The 25000-nt window shown below is 47.4% G+C and overlaps 1 protein-coding gene across 2 annotated transcripts in view; it reads left to right on the plus strand.

Annotated features, from left to right (window-relative positions):
• The first annotated feature begins 4277 nt into the window (after window positions 1–4277).
• The window catches only part of npas1 (neuronal PAS domain protein 1), a 37777-nt gene continuing 17054 nt past the window's right edge, over window positions 4278–25000 (plus strand). The window contains exons 1-3 of one of the 2 annotated variants that reach the window (XM_076976716.1): window positions 4278–5234; window positions 12770–12990; window positions 16092–16330. In XM_076976716.1, the coding sequence (XP_076832831.1) occupies window positions 12893–12990; window positions 16092–16330 (337 nt within the window). In that variant the 5' untranslated portion in view covers window positions 4278–5234; window positions 12770–12892. Of the gene's footprint in view, window positions 5235–12769; window positions 12991–13731; window positions 13744–16091; window positions 16331–25000 lie in introns of those variants that run through there. The other variant, XM_076976717.1, reaches the window with a different exon arrangement.

The raw sequence follows: 25000 nt of genomic DNA on the forward strand, positions 1-25000 counted from the left end.
GGACAACATATGTAGCCAACACACGAGCTTCATCGTAATGGCAGAATGACCGATAGTTCTACATGTACGTACCATGTACCGGAGGCACCGCCCACCTCATTGGATTGCACATCATTAGTATTCAAAACAGCTCATTAATATTCAGAGCTCGTTAAGGCCTCCTGATGTCATCAGCTCACCTGGGAGGGTATTTGTGAGGGAGCAGATATGGGTCTGTTTGGGGAGCACAGGCAGGGCAGTTGCAGGGGGCAGTAAGGTTTAGGGTGGAGGTGAGAGGGGTGGAGATGGAGATGAAGATGGGGACTGAAAGGCTTTTGGGGCTGAGTAATTAGACCAAGGGGACGTTTGCCAGACAAGCGTCCACACATGGACATATATATACGTGAGCGTGCACACGTACAGAAAGACACACACACACACACACACACACACACACGCACGCTTGGACGTACAAATTCGCACAAGGCTGATAGCTTGATTCACACACTTACAAACACACTCACACACACATGCACACTGACGTATGCACTAAGAGGACAGGGTAAATTAGGGAGGTAATTACTTTTGGTGCTGTCAGAGCCGGTGAGGGGTAAGAGAGGCAGTGCAGGGCAGCAGTGGCTATGTGCTGAATAGAGAATGAGGGGGTGAGAGGGGGATGGGGGTTTAAACGACTGCCAATAAACAGAGGGAGAGTCTGAATTAGTGAAGCCGCCATATTTGGACGGTGACATTCTGGCTGCTTGTGTGCTTGGCTTGTCATCTTATTTTCTCTGGCAATTGCACTTTTCATAGGCCTGGACTGATAAATGTAAAATAAATGTAAAAAAAAGAAAAGAAAAAATGATTGACTAAATGATTGATTTATCTTATTCAAAATCTAAAGTTAAGTATAAATATGCGTGGCACTTCAGAATTGGGTTATTTGTTACTATTCAGTAAATATTTAGTAGTAGTAAAACTCTAGATGAGCTTCGAGTAGCTGTTACAATCTTTATGGGTTTGCTCATTCTACAGTCATTTAAAAATCTTACTCTGAAAAGCTAACAGCTCTTCAGTTACACATGACACCTACACCAACCACGACAGCTACACCAACCACGACAACTACATCAACCACGACAGCTACACCAATCATGACACCTACATCAACACTAACCACAACACCTACACCAACCACGACAGCTACACCAACCACGACGCCTACACCAACCATGACACCTACACCAACCACGACAGCTACACCAACCACGACATCTACACCTACACTAACCACGACAGCTACACCAACCACGACATCTACACCTACACCAACCACGACACCTACACCAACCACGACACCTACACCAACCGTGACACCTACACCAACCACGACAGCTACACCAACCACGACATCTACACCTACACCAACCACGACACCTACACCAACCACGACACCTACATTAACCATGACACCTACACCAACCACGACAGCTACACCAATCACGACACCTACATCAACACTAACCACAACACCTACACCAACCACGACATCTACACCTACACCAACCACGACACCTACATCAACCACGACAGCTACACCAACCACGACACCTATACCAACCACGACACCTACATCAACACTAACCACGACACCTACACCAACCATGACACCTACACCTACACTAACTACGACAGCTACACCAACCACGACACCTAGATCAACACTAACTACGACACCTACACCAACCATGACAGCTACTCCAGCCAAAACACCTACACCTACATCAACACTAACCACGACAGCTACACCTACACCAACCATGACACCTACACCAACCACGACACCTACACCTATACCAACCACGACAGCTACACCAACCATGACACCTACACCAACCATGACACCAACACTATCCACAATACCTACACCAACCACAATACCTACACCAACCACGATAACTACACCAACCACAACACCTACATCTACACCAAGACTAACCACGACACCAACACCAACCATGAAACCTACACCAACCATGACACATACACCTGGTTACAACAACCATGACACATACACCTACAATAACTACAACACCCACACCAACCACAACACTTACACCTACACTAACCACAACATCTACACCAACCACAACACCTACATCTACACCAATACTAACCACAACACCTACACCAATCACGACACCTACACATACACCTACACCAACCATGACACAACTACACCATCCACAACACCTACACCATCCACAACACCTACACCAACAGTACACCCACACCAACCACGACACCTACAAACTACACCAACCATGAAACCTACACCAACCACGACAGCTACAACAACCATGACACCTACAACTACACCATCCACAACACCTACACCAACCATTAAACCTACACCTACACCAATCACGACACCTACACCAACCATGACACAACTACACCATCCACAACACCTACACCAACCATTACACTTACACCAACCACAACACTTACACCAACCACGACATCTACACCAACACCTACATCAACCATGACACCTACACCAACCACCACACCTATACCTACACCAACCATGACACCTACACCTACATCAACCACTACACCTACACCTATGCCAATTACTACTACACCTACCATGACACCTACACATACACCTACACTAATCACAACACCTATACCTACACCTACACATACTCTTATACCAACCATGACACACCAACCACAACACCTATACCTACACCGACACCAACCACTACACTCTCGACAGCTTCAGCTGATATGGTGTTAAAATCATCTGGCTGGGTGGCCAGGTTGTGACACACCAGTGTCAGGAGCCCTGTTTCATAATCACACAGTACCTGCACGTTAATCATAGACAAGCAATAATCATACCCACATGGCATTCTTACCCATGTGGTGTTTATGCCCACATGGTAGTCTTACCTATGCAGTAATAATATGTGAAGACAGCAGACGTCTGAGGACACGTGCAGGACAGGAGGGTGTGGTGGGTGTGGTTCCTCCAATCATGAGCAGTCTCTTCAAGGCTAAGACAACACTTTCCTCCCCAAGATGACTTGATCACTTTCAACCAAAAGAAAAGCAAACAGAAGCAACCTGAAAACAATCTTTCATTTAGATAGGAGTGAGAGGAGGGGTAATTTGAGGGTTAGGGTTAGGGTTAGGTGTGAGGTTTAGGGTTAGATTTAGGGTTAGGTGTGAGGTTTAGGGTTAGATTTAGGGTTAGGTGTGAGGTTTAGGGTTAGAGTTAGGGTTAGGTGAGAGGTTTAGGGTTAGGTGTGCAGTTTAGGGTTAGGGTTACCTGTGAGGATTAGGGTTAGGTGTAAGGGTTAGGGTTAGGTGTGAGGTTTAGGGTTAGAGTTATGGTTAGGTGTGAGGTTTAGGGTTAGGGTCAGGGTTACATGTGAGGTAGGGTGGGGTTAATTTCACATGGCTGAGTTTCTTTTCTAAACCCCCGTCCACATCCTGGTAGAACATTCCACTGAAATGTGAAAATACCTGTATGTCTTCAAATAGCGATGTGTCTTCAAAAACCTGTCTTTAAACACCTGTGTGTCTTCATTATGCCCACTTTATCTCTCACTTACTTCTTTTTTTTTCTTTTTTTTAATCCTGTTGTCCTCTTTGCAACCAAACCCCCCCCCCCCCCCCCCCCCCCATTACCCCCCGTTCTCGGAGTGTCGGAGAGGAGTGTGTCTCTTCTTCACCCATGCTCCTCCCACACGCCTAAGCCCATTTTAGCTGGACATAATCTGAAATGGTACTTAACTGAATTTATGTTGAGCTCAGTGCATTAACTTCCACTGTCTTTTTCCCTTTATATTTCTTGGGGCTTTTTCATGAGTGTGGAGAGAGAAAGAGAGAGAGAGAAAGAAAGATGGACAGAGAGAGAGGGGGGGATGGACAGAGGGAGAGAGAGGGAGATGGACAGAGAGAGAGAAAGAAGAGAAAGAGAGAAAGAAAGAAAATGAGAGACAAAATTTTAAACCCAGACACGGAGTAGACAGTCTATCAGTATTCAGCGCGGAAAGTGAGTGATGGAGAGAGGGGGAGAGAGAGAGAGAGAGAGAGAGAGAGAGGGGAGAGAGAGAGAGGGAGGGACGGAGTGGAGGGGGGTAATGTATCAATATTCTGAGTAGTGTTTGAGGGTGCAGGGTGAACAGGGGAGGGGGGAAACAGAGCAAGCTTTCGCAAAGCTACCCAACGACCCAAGTGGGATTATTTGCTTATAGTGCAAGTGTGTGTGTGTGTGTGTGTGTGTGTGTGTGTGTGTGTGTGTGTGTGTGTGTGTGTGTGTGTGTGTGTCTCCGGAGAACCTCTGATGGGCTGTTTTGTGATGCTCACTTGCATGTGTGACGTCTGAGAGAGATTGTGGAAGGCTGAGGAGAAGGTTTACACTGTGTTTAGATGTGATGGAATCTTCTCTCTCTTAGGTTTACCCCTCCTCTCTCTCTCTCTCTCTCTCTCTCTCTCTCTCTCTTTTACTCTGGGTGCTAATCAGCATTTGAAAGGCTGCTTTGACAGTGAGAACGAAAGTAAAGGGGCAGTGAGGAGGAGGGAGGGTAAAAGAAAGTGAGGGGGGAGACTGAAAGAGAGAGAAGATTGAGTGAGAGTGGAAGAGAGGAGGGGGGGAAGAGAGAGAACTGGTGTGCGTAGCTTTCCCAGGAGGAAATGAAAAGAAAAAGACTGCGAGAAAGAGAGAGAGAGAGAGAGAGAGAGAGAGAGAGAGAGAGAGAGAAAAGAGCATACTCTGTATATCTTCTCACTCAGGTCATATCTGAGTAGAGAACTGGACGGAGGGAAGGAGTGAGAGAGCGAGAGAGAGAGAGAAAGAGAGAGAGAGAGAGAGAGAAGACAGAGCAAGCGTGTACGAGAGGGAGCGGGTAAAAGAACCGAGCGTAGATCTATGTGCCGTTACTGCTGAACACACACGCGTGCTAGCGCTCTCTCTCTCTCACACACACACACTCACACACACTCGCGCTGGATAGTGCTGTGTGTCTGCCGGCTCTTTTGTGTGAGCGCGATTGTTCCCGGTCCAGTCTGACCCCCTGTCACCCCTCGAGAGTGTGTGTACGTGTGCGTGTGTGTCTGTGGTGTACGTGAAAGTCCAGAAACGTGGGGGTCACACTTAGGGTGTTTGTCCTGAGGAAGAGGAGGGGGAAGAAGAAGCGTCTGTCCCGGCACAGCCGCGAAGCACTGGACATGCACATCAGGTCAGTTCTCCTCCAGCTTCTTCTCTGTCTTCCTGCTCTGGAAACTGTTTACACACACACACACACACACTCACACACACACTCACTGCTCAAGCACATTCCTGTGCATCCTTCTTGCAGTTTTTGCCTCTGCGTGTGTTTGTTTTGAATGCATCTGTGCATTAACACTGCACTTCTGTTCTCGCGTGGGGTGCTGTGTGTGTGTTTTTGGCGCTCGGTGTCACGGCGGTCATGTGTGTGTTGCCGCTGGTTTCGCACCCGGCGTCTCCGAGCTCGTTGGAGTCGTGGGAAAGTTTTGGGGAGAGAGGGCTGCGTGCTCGTTCACTTCTCTGTGAGCACACACATGTGTCTTTTGCGGGAGGGCGATGGCGTCTGGGGGAGCCCGGCGAGGGAGGCTGCCTGACTCTCTCTGTGTGCGTCTACTGCACGCCCCTCTTAATTAGCGGATTTCATAGGATTAGCTGTTATACAATGACACTGCCTTCTCTGTAAGCTCCTAACCAGGGGGAGAGGATAACACTTGTTTGTTATCCGATGCCTTTGGAGCTAATGACAGCGCTTTAAATGTGACCGTGCTCGTCAGAAATCGAAGCGCCCGTGTCTAACACACACGAGCGTGTGTTTTCCCTGTCATATTTTGTCTTTGAAAATACAGGAGCAGTTAAAAGTGTCTTCCTGCCCACTAAACCTCACCTCCACGGTGACAGGAGCTGTTCTCTATACCGCACCATGTTTACGCCGAACAAAACGTCTTTCGTAAATAAACAGTGTCATTGCAATAATAATAATAATAATAATAATAATAATAATAATAATAATAATAATAATAATAATAATAATAATAATAATAATAATATTATTATTATTATTATTATTATTATTTTATTATTATTATTATATTGTGTTATTGATTATGCTTAACTGTCAGAACTTCATTATTATTAATTTAGTTCATTTTGGTTGTGATTTCTTGCCTTAAATGTGTGTTTAGTATTTAACTGTTTGCATTTCATTGTTTCATTGTTCATTTCATTAGTCATGGAATATTAGAGACATTTGTCATGTGTGAAGATAGCAGAAAAGTTCTCCAGATGAGCTTCTGTGTTGGTCAGAGTTCTAGTCCTGACCTGGAGGTTAGTGGGAAAGTTTTGTAGACAGCTAGGTGTTGAACACGTTTGGTGTCAGGCTTCCTGTACATGTGTGGAGAGTGTAGACGACACCCTGTCTGTCTCACTCTGTGTACATGCATAGAGGACACTGTCTCACTCTGTGTACATGCGTAGAGGACACCCTGTCTGTCTCACTCTCTGTACATGTGTAGAGGACACCCTGTCTGTCTCACTCTCTGTACATGCATAGAGGACACCCCATCTGTCTCACTCTCTGTACATTTGTAGAGGACACCCTGTCTGTCTCACTCTCTGTACATGCGTAGAGGACACCCCGTCTGTCTCACTCTCTGTACATGCGTAGAGGACACCCCGTCTGTCTCACTCTCTGTACATGTGTAGAGGACACCCCGTCTGTCTCACTCTCTGTACATGTGTAGAGGACACCCTGTCTGTCTCACTCTCTGTACATGTGTAGAGGACACCCCGTCTGTCTCACTCTCTGTACATGCGTAGAGGACACCCCGTCTGTCTCACTCTCTGTACATGTGTAGAGGACACCCTGTCTGTCTCACTCTCTGTACATGTTTAGAGGACACCTTCTCTGTCTCACTCTCTGTACATGTGTAGTGGACACCCTGTCTGTCTCACTCTCTGTACATGTGTAGAGGACACCTTCTCTGTCTCACTCTCTGTACATGCGTAGAGGACACTTTGTCTGTCTTACTCTCTGTACATGTGTAGAGGACACCCTGTCTGTCTCACTTTCTATCTGTATCTCACTATAAGATATTTGCTTTTCAACGATCTCCTGGTTGTTCTGAAGATGTATCTCCTTGGTAATGTGTACCTGTCATCATGCCTTTCAACCTTCCATTACAGAATTTAATATATTTTGTAATAGTTTTTTTCTGTGTATGCATATGTGTGCGCACATCTGTTTTTGTGTCCCTGTGATGGTATGTGTGTGTTCCTGTGCAGGTGTGTATGTATATGTGTGCATGAGTGTGTGTGTGTGTGTGTGTGTGTGTGTGTGTGTGTGTGTGGGAAGGATGCTGTTATCTGAAGAAGCTTAATTTTGTTTCCGCATGGTGAGGCTGGAAGATGCTGTTCAACTTTCTTCTGTGGTTTCACAGACACGGAGGTGCTGTGGTGATGAGGGCTCACATGCCCTGATGCACTGAGCAAACGTACAGCAAGATTAACGGACAGAACTCTGGAAAAACAGGAGTGGGAGGGGCAGGAGTGGGAGGGGCAGGAGTGGGAGGGGCAGGAGTGGGAGGGGCAGGAGTGGGAGGGGCAGGAGTGGGAGGGGCAGGAGTGGGAGGGGTGGGAGTGGGAGGGGCAGGAGTGGGAGGAGCAGGAGTGGGAGGGGCAGGAGTGTAGGAGGGGCAGGAGTGGGAGGGGCAGGAGTGGGAGGAGCAGGAGTGGGAGGGGCAGGAGTGGGAGGGGCAGGAGTGTAGGAGGGGCAGGAGTGGGAGGAGCAGGAGCGGGAGGAGCAGGAGTGGGAGAGGCAGGAGTGGGAGGAACAGGAGGAGCAGGAGTGGGAGGGGAAGGAGTGGGAGGAGGAGGAGTGTGGGAGGAGGAGGAGTGGGAGGAGGAGGAGTGTGGGAGGGCCAAGAATGGGAGGGGCAGGAGGAGCAGGAGTGGGAGGGGCAGTAGTGGGAGGAGCAGGAGTGTGAGAGGGGCAAGAGTGGGAGGAGCAGGAGGAGCAGGAGTGGGAGGAGTGGGAGTGGGAGGGGCAGTAGTGGGAGGGGCAGGAATGGGAGGGGTGAGAGTGGGAGGGGCAGTAGTGGGAGGGGCAGGAGTGGGAGGGGCAGGAATGGGAGGGGTGAGAGTGGGAGGGGACTAGTAGATATACACCTGCAACACAATGAGACCGCAGGTAGAGGCACACATAAAAAAGCTAAAGTGAAAACAAACACTCATGTTGCGTGAGAGAGGCTACACCACAAACACACACACACACACACACACACACACACTGTGGACAGGCCTGGTGACAGACAGTGTCAGTGGCATGTCAGGAGTGGTGTGTCAGGAGCTGTTGGTGTCACACTCGGTTGACCTGATCTGTGGTCAGTCTGTCCGCTGTAGCCCACAGTGACTCTCTTACATAACCCCTCCTGCCACTCACAGCCCACTCTGAAGGGACACACACGGATATTTATATACTCGATATGCACACTGCTACCTCAACACGCACACACACACACACACACACACACACACATACAACAACACAGTCTTTCAAAAACAAAGCTCCAAGGTATTTTCATGGCAGACATGGTCAAAATGACCTCACACGGGGTGTAAAAGTGGATAATCTTCGATGGTTTCACACACATGATGCTGAAATGTTTGACTTTATACCATATGTGTATCACATGTGCATTAGAATCACATGTCAGGTAGATGCAGAGTGGAGCTGCAGCCCGTAGAAGTGTAGGGGTAGTTATTCCACACTGGGTGTAGGGCGTATGTGTGTGTGTGTGTGTGTGTGTGTGTGTGTGTGTGGGCCCCCTGCATGCTGTACCTATTATTGTTATTTTTTTGTTGTTGTTGTTGTTGATCTACTGAACCAGTCATTCATTTTAATTATGGTTTTGGCAGGTTTATATAGTTTATTTTGATGGACTTTGCTGTATCCTGCAAAAGTTCTTCAAACAATTAAAAATGTTTTTTTAAGTCATAGAATTTATTGGAACACCAAAGACTCAAATAGAATAACTGAACAAAGTCTTGATAGGTCTAAAACATTTAATATTTAAACCGCCCAACACACACCCTCCTACAAACCGCTCAACACACACCCTGCTACACACACCGCCCAACACACACCCTCCTACAAACCGCTCAACACACACCCTGCTACACACACCACTCAACACACACCCTGCTACACACACCACCCAACACACACCATCCTACACACACCGCCCAACACACACCCTCTTACACACCACCCAACACACACCATCCTACACACACCGCCCAACACACACCCTCTTACACACCGTCCAACACACACCATCCTACACACACCACCCAACACACACCCTCTTACACACCGTCCAACACACACCATCCTACACACACCACTCAACACACATTCTCTCTTTTGTTTCTAGGCACACTCAGTAGATTATCTGATGCTGTGTCCTTGCCCCCCCCCCCCCACGGGTCAAGATCATGGGCACTGCATGCTGATTGGTCTAGCTCAATGTCCATCAATTCAGCTTTCCTATATGTGTGGCTGGGCAGGGGCGGAGCAGGGTCGTTCTGATCCAATCAAACTGTGTATTGATTCCATTAGATAATTAATGGAGCAGCAGCAGGAAGACGCAGGAACTGCAGCCTTGGAGAGAGAGAGAGAGAGAGAGAGCTTTACTCACACCACCTGAGAGAGAGAGAGAGAGAGAGAGCTTTACTCACACCACCTGAGAGAGAGAGAGAGAGAGAGAGCTTTACTCACACCACCTGAGAGAGAGAGAGAGAGAGAGAGAGAGAGAGAGAGAGAGCTTTACTCACACCACCTGAGAGAGAGAGAGAGAGAGAGAGAGAGAGAGAGAGAAACCTTTACTCACACCACCTGAGAGAGAGAGAGAGAGACCTTTACTCACACCACCTGAGAGAGAGAGAGAGAGAGAGAGAGACCTTTACTCACACCACCTGAGAGAGAGAGAGAGAGAGAGAGAGAGACCTTTACTCACACCACCTGAGAGAGGGAGGGAGAGAGAGAGAGAGAGAGAGAGAGAGAGGCCTTACTCACACCACCTGAGAGAGAGAGAGAGAGGCCTTACTCACACCACCTGAGAGAGAGAGAGAGAGAGGCCTTACTCACACCACCTGAGAGAGAGAGGGAGGGAGAGAGAGAGGCCTTACTCACACCACCTGAGAGAGAGAGGGAGAGAGAGATAGAAGGGCAGAGAGGGAGAGAGAAAGAGAGAGAGAGAGAGGCTGACAGTGTTGATTGATCAGCAGTTGGAGAAAATGAGACTACATCTGACTTCTTAATGCTGGGCTTTAGATAGGGATAAAATGAGCAGACCGATTAGTATTCAAGCATCAAAACTCACTCTATTGACAGAGAACTGCATGAATTATATATAACATACATAATATATACATTATATATTACATACACATATATATTTGCGATAAATATACATTGCAAACATATTTAGTAAATGAGATTTGATGTGTCGTATTGCAGTGAACTGTAAGACGTTAAACTTAAAGTCTGTTTTACTGTGAAGTCTCGCGCTAGCCGCTCACCTGAGGGTCAGACACCTCACCTTCTTACTGAACTCTCAGTGTTGAACACTCCAAACGTGACTGCAGTCCTCTGCGTTTGGTGTGGCGGGCCGTGGTTGTGACTGAACACCGCACCGCCCGAATACTGAGCAGACAGCCGGAGCCTCGAGCAGACGTTTGCCTAGAGGAGTCCAGGCTCACACACACACACACACACACACACACACACACACACACACACAACAAAAACCTACTTCAAGGTCAGTGAGTGCTCAGCCAGAAAACAACGGCTTTGCGAGGGGCCGAAGGTCAAGGTCAAGGAGAAAAAAAAGAAAACTTTTCCACAGCTGACCTGAAATCCGTTGGTCATCTTCACACTAGCGTGCTTGACATTTAAAACAGAACTGCAACGTGATGTCGGGTGTGTAAATATGGACTGCATAATAGCGGGATTTGTGTGTGTGTGTGTGTGTGTGTGTGTGTGTGTGTGTGCGTGCGCATGCGTGCACTGTCATGGTGCATTGTCTGCGTGAGAGGTGGTTTAAACGCGTTCATTTCCCCATTTGGTGTCTCCGTGGGGAGGGGCGGAGTGTGCTAACGAACCTTCGACAGCTGGAGACCCTAATTAACGATCCCCTCTGAAAACAAACAGAGCAGGCAGTGCCAAGCCCACAGCCGGGCCAGACCGGGTCCCTGCCCCACACACGACTGCTGCCCTGATGGGGGGGGTCACTCCAGCTGCCCCAGCAGACACTGGTCACCCAGACTGGGACTGTGACCCTACACCAGCAGGGAACCTCTGTCTTCCAAAAAACGCAGGAGGTTTGAAAAAGTTTAAGATGAGTGTCGTGCGTGGTAACAAATGCTATATTCACATTATTACGGGTACAGAGGCGACCAAAGAACACAGCAGAAAACTGAAAACTGAAGTTTAACTGTCTGTTCTCTGACTGGATAATTCTCAGTATAATTAGCTGGAAGACTCAGTAAGTTGGAATTGAATATGTCATTTCAGTTATGAGCTGTAATGTTCTGCACATATTCCTTAACTAACTGCTAAACAGATGTCTTTTTACTGTGTGTCCACAGAAATTACACTTTTGGCAATGAATTTGACTTTATGTTAGATCTTTCAGTGTCCATTCATGGTTATGTCCATGTCAAAGGAGTTTGAAAACGGACATAATCAGCTGCGAGGTTAGAAAGTTAATTGAACAATTATGGTAGAAGGCACCTCCATTATGTCTGGATAGACAGAGGGTGGAGATTCTGCATGATTAGATCAGAAGAGATAGTCTAAACACCACAGATGTCTTTGATAGAGCCGCTTGTGTGTGTGTGTGCGTGTGTGTGTGTGTGTGTGTGTGTGTGTGTGTTAAGGTTGCTCATTTCTGTCTTTGTTTTCATGATCAAAAAGCAGGAAATTACAGTTTAAGTTAAAAAGGCATTATTCTCTCAGCTGCCTTTCTGTAGTCTGACCAGAAGAGTCATTCCCGTAGCCAGATGATCTGGGTCCATGGAGACTATCCCAGTTCTGCTGAGCCCCGGCCGCACGGCTGGACAAAGAGGAGTTGCTGCTAATAGCGGTTCTCTGGGTTGAATGTCAGGTCATAGGCGTCATCGACCCACACTGAGGTCACGTAGATGTCAGTGTGTGTGCGCGTGGGTGTGTGTGTGAGTGTGTACCAGGTAAGGTCAGAGGGGTGATGTAAGTGTGGGGCATGGTGCCAGGGTGGGTTAAATCAGCGGCAGTGCTGAGAGGTACCCAGGGCTGGCCAGAGGGCAGTGTCACGGCGTGTGACGACACAGCTGCAGGGCAGACTGGCCCTTTAAATGTCATAGAGCACTGGGGAGGGTGGCCAAATGGCACTGGCAACACTGGAAACTGGACTGTGTGTTGTGTGTGTGTGTGTGTGTGTGTGTGTGTGTGTGTGTGTGTGTGTGTGTGTGTGTGTGTGTGTGGGTGTGTGTGTGTGTGCGCATGCTCGTGTGGGTGTGTGTGTGTGTGTGTGCGCGTGCGTGTGTGCGTACATGTGTGTGTACATGTGTGTCTGTGTGTGTGTTTTCATGCATTTATTTCTGTATAGTTGTGTGACTAAAATGTTTATTTACATTTGAAGAATATCTGAATTTTCACTCAGGTTTCCTCTTCTTCTCTGGTGTGTTCAGCTCCACGGGGGCGGGTCTCGGTCTGACATAGCCTTGGCCAATCACAGCCCGCGTGGGAGGTGGCGGGTCTCTGTCTGACATAGCTTCGACCAATCACGATCCACGTGGGAGGTGGCGGCGTGCATGATGGCGGCCATGCCATTCGTCAGCGAGGGGAAGTGTGTGAGTGTGGAGTGGGACTTCCTACAGGGACTCCTGGCCAAACCACCGACTCTACCCTGGTGAGAGAGAATACACACACACACACACACACACACACACACACACACACACACACACACACACACACACCACCGACTCTACCCTGGTGAGAGAGAATACACACACACACACACACACACACACCACACACACACACACACACACACACACACACACACACACACACACACACCACCGACTCTACCCTGGTGAGAGAGAATACACACACACACACACACACACACACACACCACCGACTCTACCCTGGTGAGAGAGAATACACACACACACACACACACACACACACCACCGACTCTACCCTGGTGAGAGAGAATACACACACACACACACACACCACCGACTCTACCCTGGTGAGAGAGAATACACACACACACACACACACCACCGACTCTACCCTGGTGAGAGAGAATACACACACACACACACACATACACACACACACACACACACACACACACACACACACACACACCACCGACTCTACCCTGGTGAGAGAGAATACACACACACGCACACACACGCACACACACACACACACACACACACACACACACACACACACACACACACACACACACACACACCACTGACTCTACCCTGGTGAGAGAATACACACACATACACACACACACACACACACACACACACACACACACACACACACACACACCACCGACTCTACACTGATGAGAGAAAATACACACACACACACACACACACACACACACACACACACCACCGACTCTACCCTGGTGAGAGAGAATACACACACACACACACACACATACACACACACACACACACACACCACCGACCCTACCCTGGTGAGAGAGAATACACACGTACACACACACACACACACACACACACACCACCGACCCTACCCTGGTGAGAGAGATTACACACACACACACACACACACACCAATCATCCTACCCTGATGAGAGTTCTCCCTCACACACGCACAAACAAATAAACAGATTAGAAATACAACAGAAAACAACCAGTGAAAGATTCCAGTAAAACTACTAGTTGTTAAATGTCATTAGCATGTGCATAATAACAGGGTCTCAACCCAAAGCTGCAGCCATACAGGAAGTGAACTGGGCTGGAGATGCCATATAAACCTCAACCCAGCACTGCCAACATACGCCCTGGCAAAGGTGTGTGTGTGTGTGTGTGTGTGTGTGTGTGTGTGTGTGTGTGTGTGTGTGTGTGTGTGTGTGTGTGTGTGTGTGTGTGTGTGTGTGTGTGTGTGTGTGTACGTACACACTAACTCTTCACTGTTGTTTACAGATGGTAGGTTTGGTTCCATTAGTGGAAGATTAACTAAACTTCAATGGATTTATTAATGTCTATTTTTCTGTAGGTGGATATATAACTAAACAGAATTAATAGTGTCATATTGATTGTGCTTCTCCAGGGCCATTCCAGTATAATAACGAGACATTCTGAAAGGTCTCACACACTGAACATGGCACTTTTACAGAGTGTGAGAAACACAAGATAACAGAGAAAACACTAACCAAGAGACTCATGTAACAGGTTAACACAAATACATCTCTCTCTCTCTCTCTCTCTCTCTCTCTCTCTCTCTCTCTCTCTCTCTCTCCCTCTCCCTCTCTCATACACACCCACACACACAGACCCTTACTTGTTATTGTTATTGTTTAAATATAAAAACATGCTGCGTCTAAATAAGCTAGTATTTTTTTGCCAGTCGATTTTTATTGAAGGCTTTTAGTCAGTTTTATTTTTCTTTGCGTCTTTATATGCATGCGTGCAGACAACACACACACACACACACATACACACACACACACACACACACACACTTTGCGTCTTTATATGCATACGTGCAGACAACACACACACACACACACACACACACACACACACTCACACACACACTTTATGTGAACCTCCCACTGCTTCATGTCTCGAGCCCCCAGAATGAGAATCAATGTCACAGACACGGTTGGGGGGGGGGGGGGGGGGGGCACATGTTGGCTCTTTCTTTCAGCACAGACACAAATTGTGGAGTCGCCGTGACAACATAATTCCACCACTCAGGTCCTATTGAGGGTGAGTCGATACCCAATCAGAGCGCCAGGCTACCTGGCCCACCTCTTAGACACTCCCTCGCCCATTGATCCCTCAATCAACACCGGAGCCGCACCGCCCAAGATGGAGACAATGAAAAGAGCTTAAAACTCAGTATTGTTCCACAGCACTAGCCTGTGACCACTGATCCTAGATCAGACTCTCCTGGTGTGGTACTGATATGCATGATAAGGGCTAAAATGATCTGAGAACAGGAGAGCTGCCTTGAGAAACTGGATCCACAGATCCTGTCGTCGCTGGAGGTCAGATCTGTTTCCTCTGCACTGAGACGCACTCCTGTCACCTTGGTAGGGTGAACCAGGTCAGCGTGCCACTTAGCACAGAGAAACCGTGAGAGTCACTGTCACAACACTCAAACTTTCAAGGCTGTAACTGTCATGCCTGTCTGTGAGAGAGATAGAAACACATCTTTATATTTCTTTCTGTATAACAATAAATATTTATCATTTATTGTTTGCTTGATGCTCTAATTGTGCAACTTTCATATAAGGATAAAAAAGACATAACTGCAAGAGATGTGGTTGAACAAACAGCATTTTCGCTGTCCTCACGAGGCAGGTCCACAGAGAGTAGTGTCTTCAGGGCACCGACTCAGATTCCGCCCTCAGCTTCATTACGCAGCATTCTCAGGATGTTACACCACTGAACTACAAGCATCATGTACAGGCACACGATGAGTGTTTTTCAAATAGAGGTTAGTCGAATTAAATAATCGCCCAGACGTCACACGTTGCTCAAACAGGTATCCAGCAGGTGGCACTGTCCGGTGAAGGCTTGTCTGACTCTGACCATCATCAAATGTAAAGCCTGACGAGTTCGATTACTGTACGGTAATCGAAAACGGTACAGGGTTCAAATCCCAGTGCGACACACTTCAGTGGTGTTTTAAAAACATATGGCTGTCCTTTCCTCCTCTGTACAACAGGCTAGTCCTACTCTAGTGCCCAACTCTCTTTTATCTTTCTCTTCCTCTCAGCTTACAAAACCTGCGGAAGGAGAAGTCTCGAAACGCAGCACGCTCTAGACGCGGGAAAGAGAACTTTGAGTTTTTCGAGCTGGCGAAGATGCTTCCTCTTCCCGGAGCCATCACCAGTCAGCTGGACAAGGCCTCGGTCATTCGCCTCACCATCAGTTACCTGCACATGAGGCACTTCGCCAGCCAGGGAGACCCACCGTGGAGCCCCCTGCTGGAAGGAGAGAATAACTGCAACAAAGGTGAGCGATCCACAAACCCAGAGGTTAATAGTCAAAGCCGTCCAACTGGACTCTGGCTCCTGGACTGTGTTGTATCCCGGAACAAGTCAGAGGGATTGCAAAATTAAATGCAAAATCCAGTGGGGTAATTTTTGAAAAACTAGCCTAAAAGAATAATCAAATAAACTAGCCTTAGAGAATTATTGAAATGTATCTTCATTCAAGCTTTTGAGCCATGACTAAATAGAGTTCATTTGAACTATAAATACACACACTGACAAAGCATATTCACACTTTTTAATGGTAACAGAGATAATAGATTAGAGTGAGGAAAGGTTGAACCAGTATTCTACAGAATATCACAGGTGGCTGTTTTCTCGAAAACCATGTGTAAAAATCATCTCCTGACAGAGCTGTCCATCTGAGGCAAAGCTCGGAGCCTCCCTCCCTCTGACCTCACAGCTGCCTGTCTGGTAGTGTGAATCCTCACCCTCTTGGGTGACACACAGCAGCTGTTTGGAGTTTGGAGTAATTTTTTGTGTTCTTCCTTGGTGAAGTGATACATGTTTATTTATTTCTGTTTTGTTTGTTTGCTTTTTGATGGTAATGCGTCCATTAAGTAATTTCTGTGAAAAATATGTAAATTAAAATTAAAATACACGTACTTATTTTAAACGTAAAGATCATTTAGCACAATTTAAATTTCAGATTTTGTGATGACCCCGGCCCACACACACACACACACACACACACACACACACACACACACCCCATGTGAGGTGGTGAAGAAAGATGGAAAGTGTTAGTAACAGAACGCAAACAGCATTTCCAAATGTCTCTTACCATTTGATGCTGTGACGTGCCCAAGGCCCTTATTGACAAAAGCATCAATCATAGAGTCAATTCACATACGAGAGCGCTATTAACACAGGAGATGGCGATGCGAGAACTCCGACCAAACTCAATTCTAACACGACAGTGGCAGCCTGTGGATGAATACAAATGCGTTATTAATTTAAATTATGAATTTAAATGGAATAGGCTATTATTGTCTTATAGGTCGCCTGTGTATGTCACTAGGGATACTTTCACTTTGAAAATTGCAGGGGGAAAATGTAGAGTGGAGATGGTGTTCACGCGCACACACGCACGCGCGCGCGCCGAGAGCACGGGAGAAGTAATTGAGATTGCGCCACAGGAGTAATGCGTGGCAGTCATGCGGCGCTAAATACGGCTCACGCGAAATAACGCGCTCGCCGGTTCACTCGCAACTCGGTTTAGCGGGCACAAACACGTCAGTTCTGCCGAGCACAAAAATCACACCCACAGTGCTATCATCTAAATACAGCCGCCAATTCCTGCGGCGCTCCTGTGTTTCAGCGCTGGTTCTGGACGTGTTCGGGGCGGGGGGGGGGGGGGGGGGGGGTCGAGGTCGTTCGGCGTCGCCGGTTCCTCCGGTTCAGACAGCTGTGCGTTTCGCGCTCCGTGCGGTTCGTCTGCGTGGTGAAATGAACAATTCCTCGAAGAAAATTCCTCGAAGCTTGTTAACAAGTGGCTGGACCGGTGTAGTGTGTTTACGTACAACTGTTTTACACCGTGTGTGCTTCATTACATCAGCTGCATCAAAGCATCTCACTTCTGTTAAAATAGCCCGGTATCTATCCATCTCTCTCTCTCTCTCTCTCTCTCTCTCTTTCTCTCTCTCTCTCTCTCTCTCTCTCTCTGGTGTGACCACAGAGAAAGAGAAGCTATACAAAAGGAGGATAAAATTATCTGTGCAATTTGTAATTACAGAAATTAACTATATAACGAGCAGAGCACAATTACAAGGGTTGCCTAATTGCTATTATTACCGGGGGGAAACAGCTCAACTACATTTAGGTGTGTGTGTGTGTGTGTGTGTAAAAGAGATTCCGAGAGCGTGAATGGAGGTAAACAGCACCTGTGAGTGTGAACGTAAGATACTTGTGTGTGTTCACTTATCCTCATTATCACATAATACCTGCCACCCTCTGATCTCACTGGAGAATACGGACAGCAGAAACAGAGTTTAAGACCAACACTAGAAGCTTGACCAGTGTTAGCATGCTGCACGAGCGCGTTATGTAGCTGACCACGCATTCTTAGCTGGTCTGCTTCTGCGTGTGATGTAGCTGACCACACCTTCTTAGCTGGTCTGCTTCTGCGCGTGATGTAGCTGACCACACCTTCTTAGCTGGTCTGCTTCTGCGTGTGATGTAGCTGACCACGCCTTCTTAGCTGGTCTGCTTCTGCGTGTGATGTAGCTGACCACGCCTTCTTAGCTGGTCTGCTTCTGCGCTTAATGTAGCTGACCACGCCTTCTTAGCTGGTCTGCTTCTGCGCTTAATGTAGCTGACCACACCTTCTTAGCCGGTCTGCTTCTGCGCTTAATGTAGCTGACCACGCCTTCTTAGCCGGTCTGCTTCTGCGCTTAATGTAGCTGACCACACCTTCTTAGCTGGTCTGCTTCTGCGCTTAATGTAGCTGCCCACACCTTCTTAGCTGGTCTGCTTCTGCGCGTGATGTAGCTGACCACGCCTTCTTAGCCGGTCTGCTTCTGCGCGTGATGTAGCTGACCACGCCTTCTTAGCCGGTCTGCTTCTGCGCGTGATGTAGCTGACCACGCCTTCTTAGCCGGTCTGCTTCTGCGCTTAATGTAGCTGACCACACCTTCTTAGCCGGTCTGCTTCTGCGTGTGATGTAGCTGACCACGCCTTCTTAGCTGGTCTGCTTCTGCGCTTAATGTAACTGACCACGCCTTCTTAGCCGGTCTGCTTCTGCACTTAATGTAGCTGCCCACACCTTCTTAGCTGGTCTGCTTCTGCGTGTGATGTAGCTGACCACGCCTTCTTAGCCGGTCTGCTTCTGCGCGTGATGTAGCTGACCACGCCTTCTTAGCTGGTCTGCTTCTGCGCGTGATGTAGCTGACCACGCCTTCTTAGCCGGTCTGCTTCTGCGTGTGATGTAGCTGACCACGCCTTCTTAGCCGGTCTGCTTCTGCGCTTAATGTAGCTGACCACGCCTTCTTAGCCGGTCTGCTTCTGCGCTTCATGTAGCTGCCCACACCTTCTTAGCTGGTCTGCTTCTGCGCGTGATGTAGCTGACCACGCCTTCTTAGCCGGTCTGCTTCTGCGCATGATGTAGCTGACCACACCTTCTTAGCTGGTCTGCTTCTGCGCGTGATGTAGCTGACCACGCCTTCTTAGCTGGTCTGCTTCTGCGCGTGATGTAGCTGACCACGCCTTCTTAGCCGGTCTGCTTCTGCGCGTGATGTAGCTGACCACGCCTTCTTAGCTGGTCTGCTTCTGCGCTTAATGTAGATGACCACGCCTTCTTAGCTGGTCTGCTTCTGCGCTTAATGTAGATGACCACGCCTTCTTAGCTGGTCTGCTTCTGCGCGTAATATAGCTGACCACACCTTCTTAGCTGGTCTGCTTCTGCGCATGATGTAGCTGACCACGCCTTCTTAGCTGGTCTGCTTCTGTAGCTGACCACGCCTTCTTAGCCGGTCTGCTTCTGCACGTAATGTAGCTGACCACGCCTTCTTAGCCGGTCTGCTTCTGCGCGTGATGTTCGTGAAGCCGGGGGACGGGGTGAAGGACTCGGCACAAATTTCACACAAAAATTCTAGATAATTTCTGTTCCGTGGACTCCATTCAACTCTGTTAAGTCATTCAAATACACAAAATGCTGGTGTTAGAAGAGGCAACATGACCTAATTGGGGCAATTCATTGAGTACTACAGACGAATAATTCGAATAATTTGACCCAAACTCTGTTGTTCTGTTGTAGTCTGGCAACCCGATTCTGCCTTTTCCAGCAGGCTCTTTGCGCGCTTACGCTTCCACTTGTAGTTTTTGCGTTAAATATAAGGCATCGTTTTCCGGCCTTATACCAGCTTACGAGACTGGTACAAAAACGTAGATCCCATTCCTGGTCATTTCCTGAACGTCTTTAAATGTAAACTGTAAAAGTCCGTACGTTTAAAATCCAGGAGACTTTCATTATAAAATAACCCATAACACATATTTTATGCATTTCTCTTTTGTACTTATTTATACAATTGGATATATTTATCTTTAACATCTGTAGTATAAACTTTATGCTTGTGCAAAAACGAAAATGAAAACCTTTTTTTTAACCGCCTGTGATGTGTCTAACTGATTCACCTTACAAAATGCCAAGATTGCTAATACTGTACGAAAGGTTGTAGGGTTCGGTTAGCATTATGCAAATAAGACCATGCTGATTGGTCTCCACTAGCTCTATTGGCTTTTAGCCACGCTAGCAGTTGCTTCCGTAATTGCACTTTTCTCTTTAGCGTGCGGCACGCGGAGAGCAGAGGTCCGTGACAGCGCGCAGCGTGGCAATGCCGAGAGTGCCGCTCGTGACGCATGACTGCAGGTCCGCTAGAGGAACGTAGACCGACTCGGACCCGGTACGCGGGTCCATATCCCCCTGGGTGGGGTGTGTGTAGCGGTATCCCTCTCCACCCCATCCACGCACACATACGCACGAGACTGGATGGGGGCTCGAGGGTTTGGGGTGGTATGTGTGTGTGTGTGTGTGTGTGTGTGTGTGTGTGTGTGTGTGTGTGTGTGTGTGTGTGTGTGTTTATGTGTGTGCGTGTGTGTTGTGGGGGGGGGTGACTAGCTTTTGTCTGCTTCCCACGTTTCAAAGCCAGTCTTGAAAAATGAATAGACAGAGAAAAATCAATTGCATGACCTTCACAAGAAGTGAGAGAGAGATGGATAGAGAGAGAGGGAGGGAGCGTGCAAGAGAGAGAGAGAGAGAGGTGATTTAAGCAGTAGCAAAGGGGATGAGGACAGAAGGAAGAACAGAATGTCTAAAATAAACAAAATGACATATTTTTCATTTCATACATTTCTGTGTGTGTTGGCATGCTATATAGAGAGACATATAATAATACAGTGATTAAATCTTTTGTGTCAGGTTGTCAAATGTAGTCTTTTAGAAAGCGCACGTCTGCTGGGGCTCTGAGGCTTTCCTACTGGATGGACAACCCCCACATGGTTCCTCTGGGTGCATGGAGCTCTCTTCATTAAAACGTCCGTCTCTGCCACCTCATTCTCACAGTAGCACAGTCTAAGCACCAAGGGCCCTGATTCCTAAATCCTGCCGACATCACACGCAACATGTGTGACACAGTCTTTAAGTCTTATTCAGGAAGTCACCTTGTGTGTCATCCTGTGTCGTTTAAAGTTCCACAACAAGAGACAAATGACTCACTAACTGCATTTGTGAGTCCAGTGGTATGCTAAAAATGGCCAGTCACATAAAAATGGTCAGTCACATAAAAATGTAACGTGTTTGTACCTTTGACCTCAACGGTAGTGCTGGCCTGATGACTTCAACGCGTCTCAGTCACTGCAGAACAACCAGATCGTTTCTCTCCTCAGATTATATTTGCTTGTAGACATTTGCTCAGTAACACCTACATTTGTATTCCTTATGGCATGTTTGTAGCGTAGAGATGTCCCATTTCTCTACCTGGAGCCCTACTACTGCAGTCGTAAAGTTTGACGTTATACGTCCTTCATACAGACCAAAAACTGGCCTTTCAAAAACACTCTCAATTAACTAAATGAGTGTGCAGAATGTGGTGGTGATTTGCACGTGTGACTAACCATTAGAGAAAAGATCATCCTATTACATCGACTTCCTACAGGAAATGACCCGTCAGACAGGTTTAGGTTGTGGTTTTCGCTGATTGGTCTATAATGAAATATTAACATAGCATGCAAATGAGAACCAAATATGCTGCCAATAATCACGACACAGTAAAATATGCTGCAATGCATGTTTTTGAATGATGAAACAGCTTTATTTGTCGTTAATATAGTCTTAACATCACATCAACTCTGGAGTATTAATGAATTCAGATGTCTCAAGACAGTGAGACAGACTTAACATCACATCAACTCTGGAGTCTTAATGCGTCCAGATGTCTCAAGACAGTGAGACAGACTTAACATCACATCAACTCTGGAGTCTTTATGTGTCCAAATGTCTCAAGACAGTGACAGACTTAACATCACATCAACTCTGGAGTCTTAATGCATTCAGATGTCTCAAGACAGTGAGACAGACTTAACATCACATCAACTCTGGAGTCTTAATGCTTTCAGATGTCTCAAGACAGTGAGACAGATTGAAACTCTGGAGTATTAATGAATTCAGATGTCTCAAGACAGTGAGACAGACTTAACATCACATCAACTCTGGAGTCTTAATGCGTTCAGATGTCTCGAGACAGTGACACAGACTTAACATCACATCAACTCTGGAGTCTTTATGCGTCCAAATGTCTCAAGACAGTGACAGACTTAACATCACATCAACTCTGGAGTCTTAATGCATTCAGATGTCTCAAGACAGTGAGACAGACTTAACATCACATCAACTCTGGAGTCTTAATGCTTTCAGATGTCTCAAGACAGTGAGACAGATTGAAACTCTGGAGTATTAATGAATTCAGATGTCTCAAGACAGTGACACAGACTTAACATCTCATCAACTCTGGAGTCTTAATGCGTTCAGATGTCTCGAGACAGACTGACTTTGCTCCTTGATGGGCGTTTCCTTCTGTGCCACCCTGTGTTGTTTTTTGACCTTCATCCTTCCCTTCTCCTCCTCCTCTCTGTCTCTCTCTCCTGCACCTCCCCCTCCCACCCACTCTCTGTTCCTGTCTCTCCTCTAATGCTTAGCGTTTAAAGCAGCGAAGGCTTTTAAGGGACGTTAATTGCACTCAAATTATGTTCGACCGCGTAAGGAGTGAGTTTACGATGGAGGGAGGGGGGAGGGAGGCTGAATGAAAGCATAATTGTGACAGAGAAGGACGTTGTGAGTAGTCTCTCTCTCTCTCTCTCTGTCTATCAGGCCTTTGTGCCTCCATAGGTGGGGGTTGTGCCGGGGGGCATCGCAAAAGTTGCCAGGTGATTGGCCTACGATTCCCATCAGCCAGCTAGACTGAGCAAACTACAGTTCCCATCAGTCGACTAGACTGAGTAAACTTAAAAGGCGAAATAAAAGGCCACTGTCACCGTTCCCATAGTAACATTCTAACTTAGGTAAAAGATTTCTTGCTTGAGAAAGAGGCAGAAAAAGCAACAGACACACACAGAGACAAACAAAAAGACACAGAGACAGACATGCAGAGAGAGAGACAGATGGACAGAGAGGGAGATAAGCAGGCAGAGAGGGAGAGAGACAGAGAGACACGTCAACGTCATTCCACACGCCAACGTCATCCCATACATCAACGTCAACGTCATCCCACACGCCAACGTCAACTTCAACCCACACGCCAACGTCATCCCAAATGTCAATGTCATCCCACACACCAACGTCATCCCAAACGTCAACGTCATCCCACATGTCACGTCAGCGTCATCCCACACGCCAACATCATCCCAAACGTTAACGTCATCCCACATGCCAACGTCATCCCAAACGTCAACGTCATCCCAAACGTCAATTTCAACCCACACGCCAACGTCATCCCAAACGTCAACGTCATCCCACACGCCAACGTCATCCCAAACGTCAAGGTCATCCCATACCTCAACGTCATCCCACATGTCAATCAATCAATCAAAGTTTATTTGTATAGCGCTTTTCACAACACATTTTGTCACAAAGCGCTTTACAGGATTTAAAAGGTTAACAATACTATGGGTCCAGAACCCTAATGAGCAAGCCAAAGGCGACAGTGGCGAGGAAAAACTCCCTATGAGGGTGGGGAATAGGAAGAAACCTCGGGAGAACCAAGACTCAAAAGGGAACCCATCCTCCATTGGGTGGCCCGTTAACACACAAATTACACAAAATACAGACAAATACACAAGTCACACACAAATCACACAATCAGACTAAGTAAAGGTAAAAATGAAAGTTCTGGGTTATGATATTGTCACTGTAAATGTCTGTTGATGAACGCCAGGCTTTCATTCCGTGTCGGAGCACCGATGCGTCAACGTCATCCCATACCTCAACGTCATCCCACATGTCACGTCAGCGTCATCCCACATGCCAACATCATCCCACATGCCAACATCATCCCAAATGTCAACGTCATCCCACACGCCAACGTCATCCCACACGCCACCGTCATCCCACACGCCAACGTCATCCCAAACGCCAACGTCATCCCAAACTTCAACGTCATCCCACACGCCAACGTCATCCCAAACGCCAACGTCACCCCAAACTTCAACGTCATCCCACACGCCAATGTCATCCCAAACGTCAACGTCATCCCAAACGTCAACGTCATCCCACACACCAACGTCATCCCAAACGTCAACGTCATCCCAAACGTCAACGTCATCCCACACACCAACGTCATCCCACACACCAACGTCATCCCAAACGTCAACGTCATCCCACACGCCAACGTCATCCCACACGCCAACGTCATCCTAAACGTCAACGTCATCCCAAACGTCAACGTCATCCCACACGCCAACGTCATCCCACACGCCAACGTCATCCTAAACGGCACAGATTTGAACTGCAGTCTCATTTCCGAAATTAAACGGTTCGGCAATTAAATCCAGAGGATTAAATGAAATAATAGAGGTTTTGTGCAAAAAAGACCAATCAGTGCCTGTCATCATCATCACCATCATCTTCATCATCATCATCATC

Source organism: Brachyhypopomus gauderio, chromosome 16 (assembly GCF_052324685.1).
Source record: "Brachyhypopomus gauderio isolate BG-103 chromosome 16, BGAUD_0.2, whole genome shotgun sequence".
Taxonomy (NCBI): domain Eukaryota; kingdom Metazoa; phylum Chordata; class Actinopteri; order Gymnotiformes; family Hypopomidae; genus Brachyhypopomus; species Brachyhypopomus gauderio.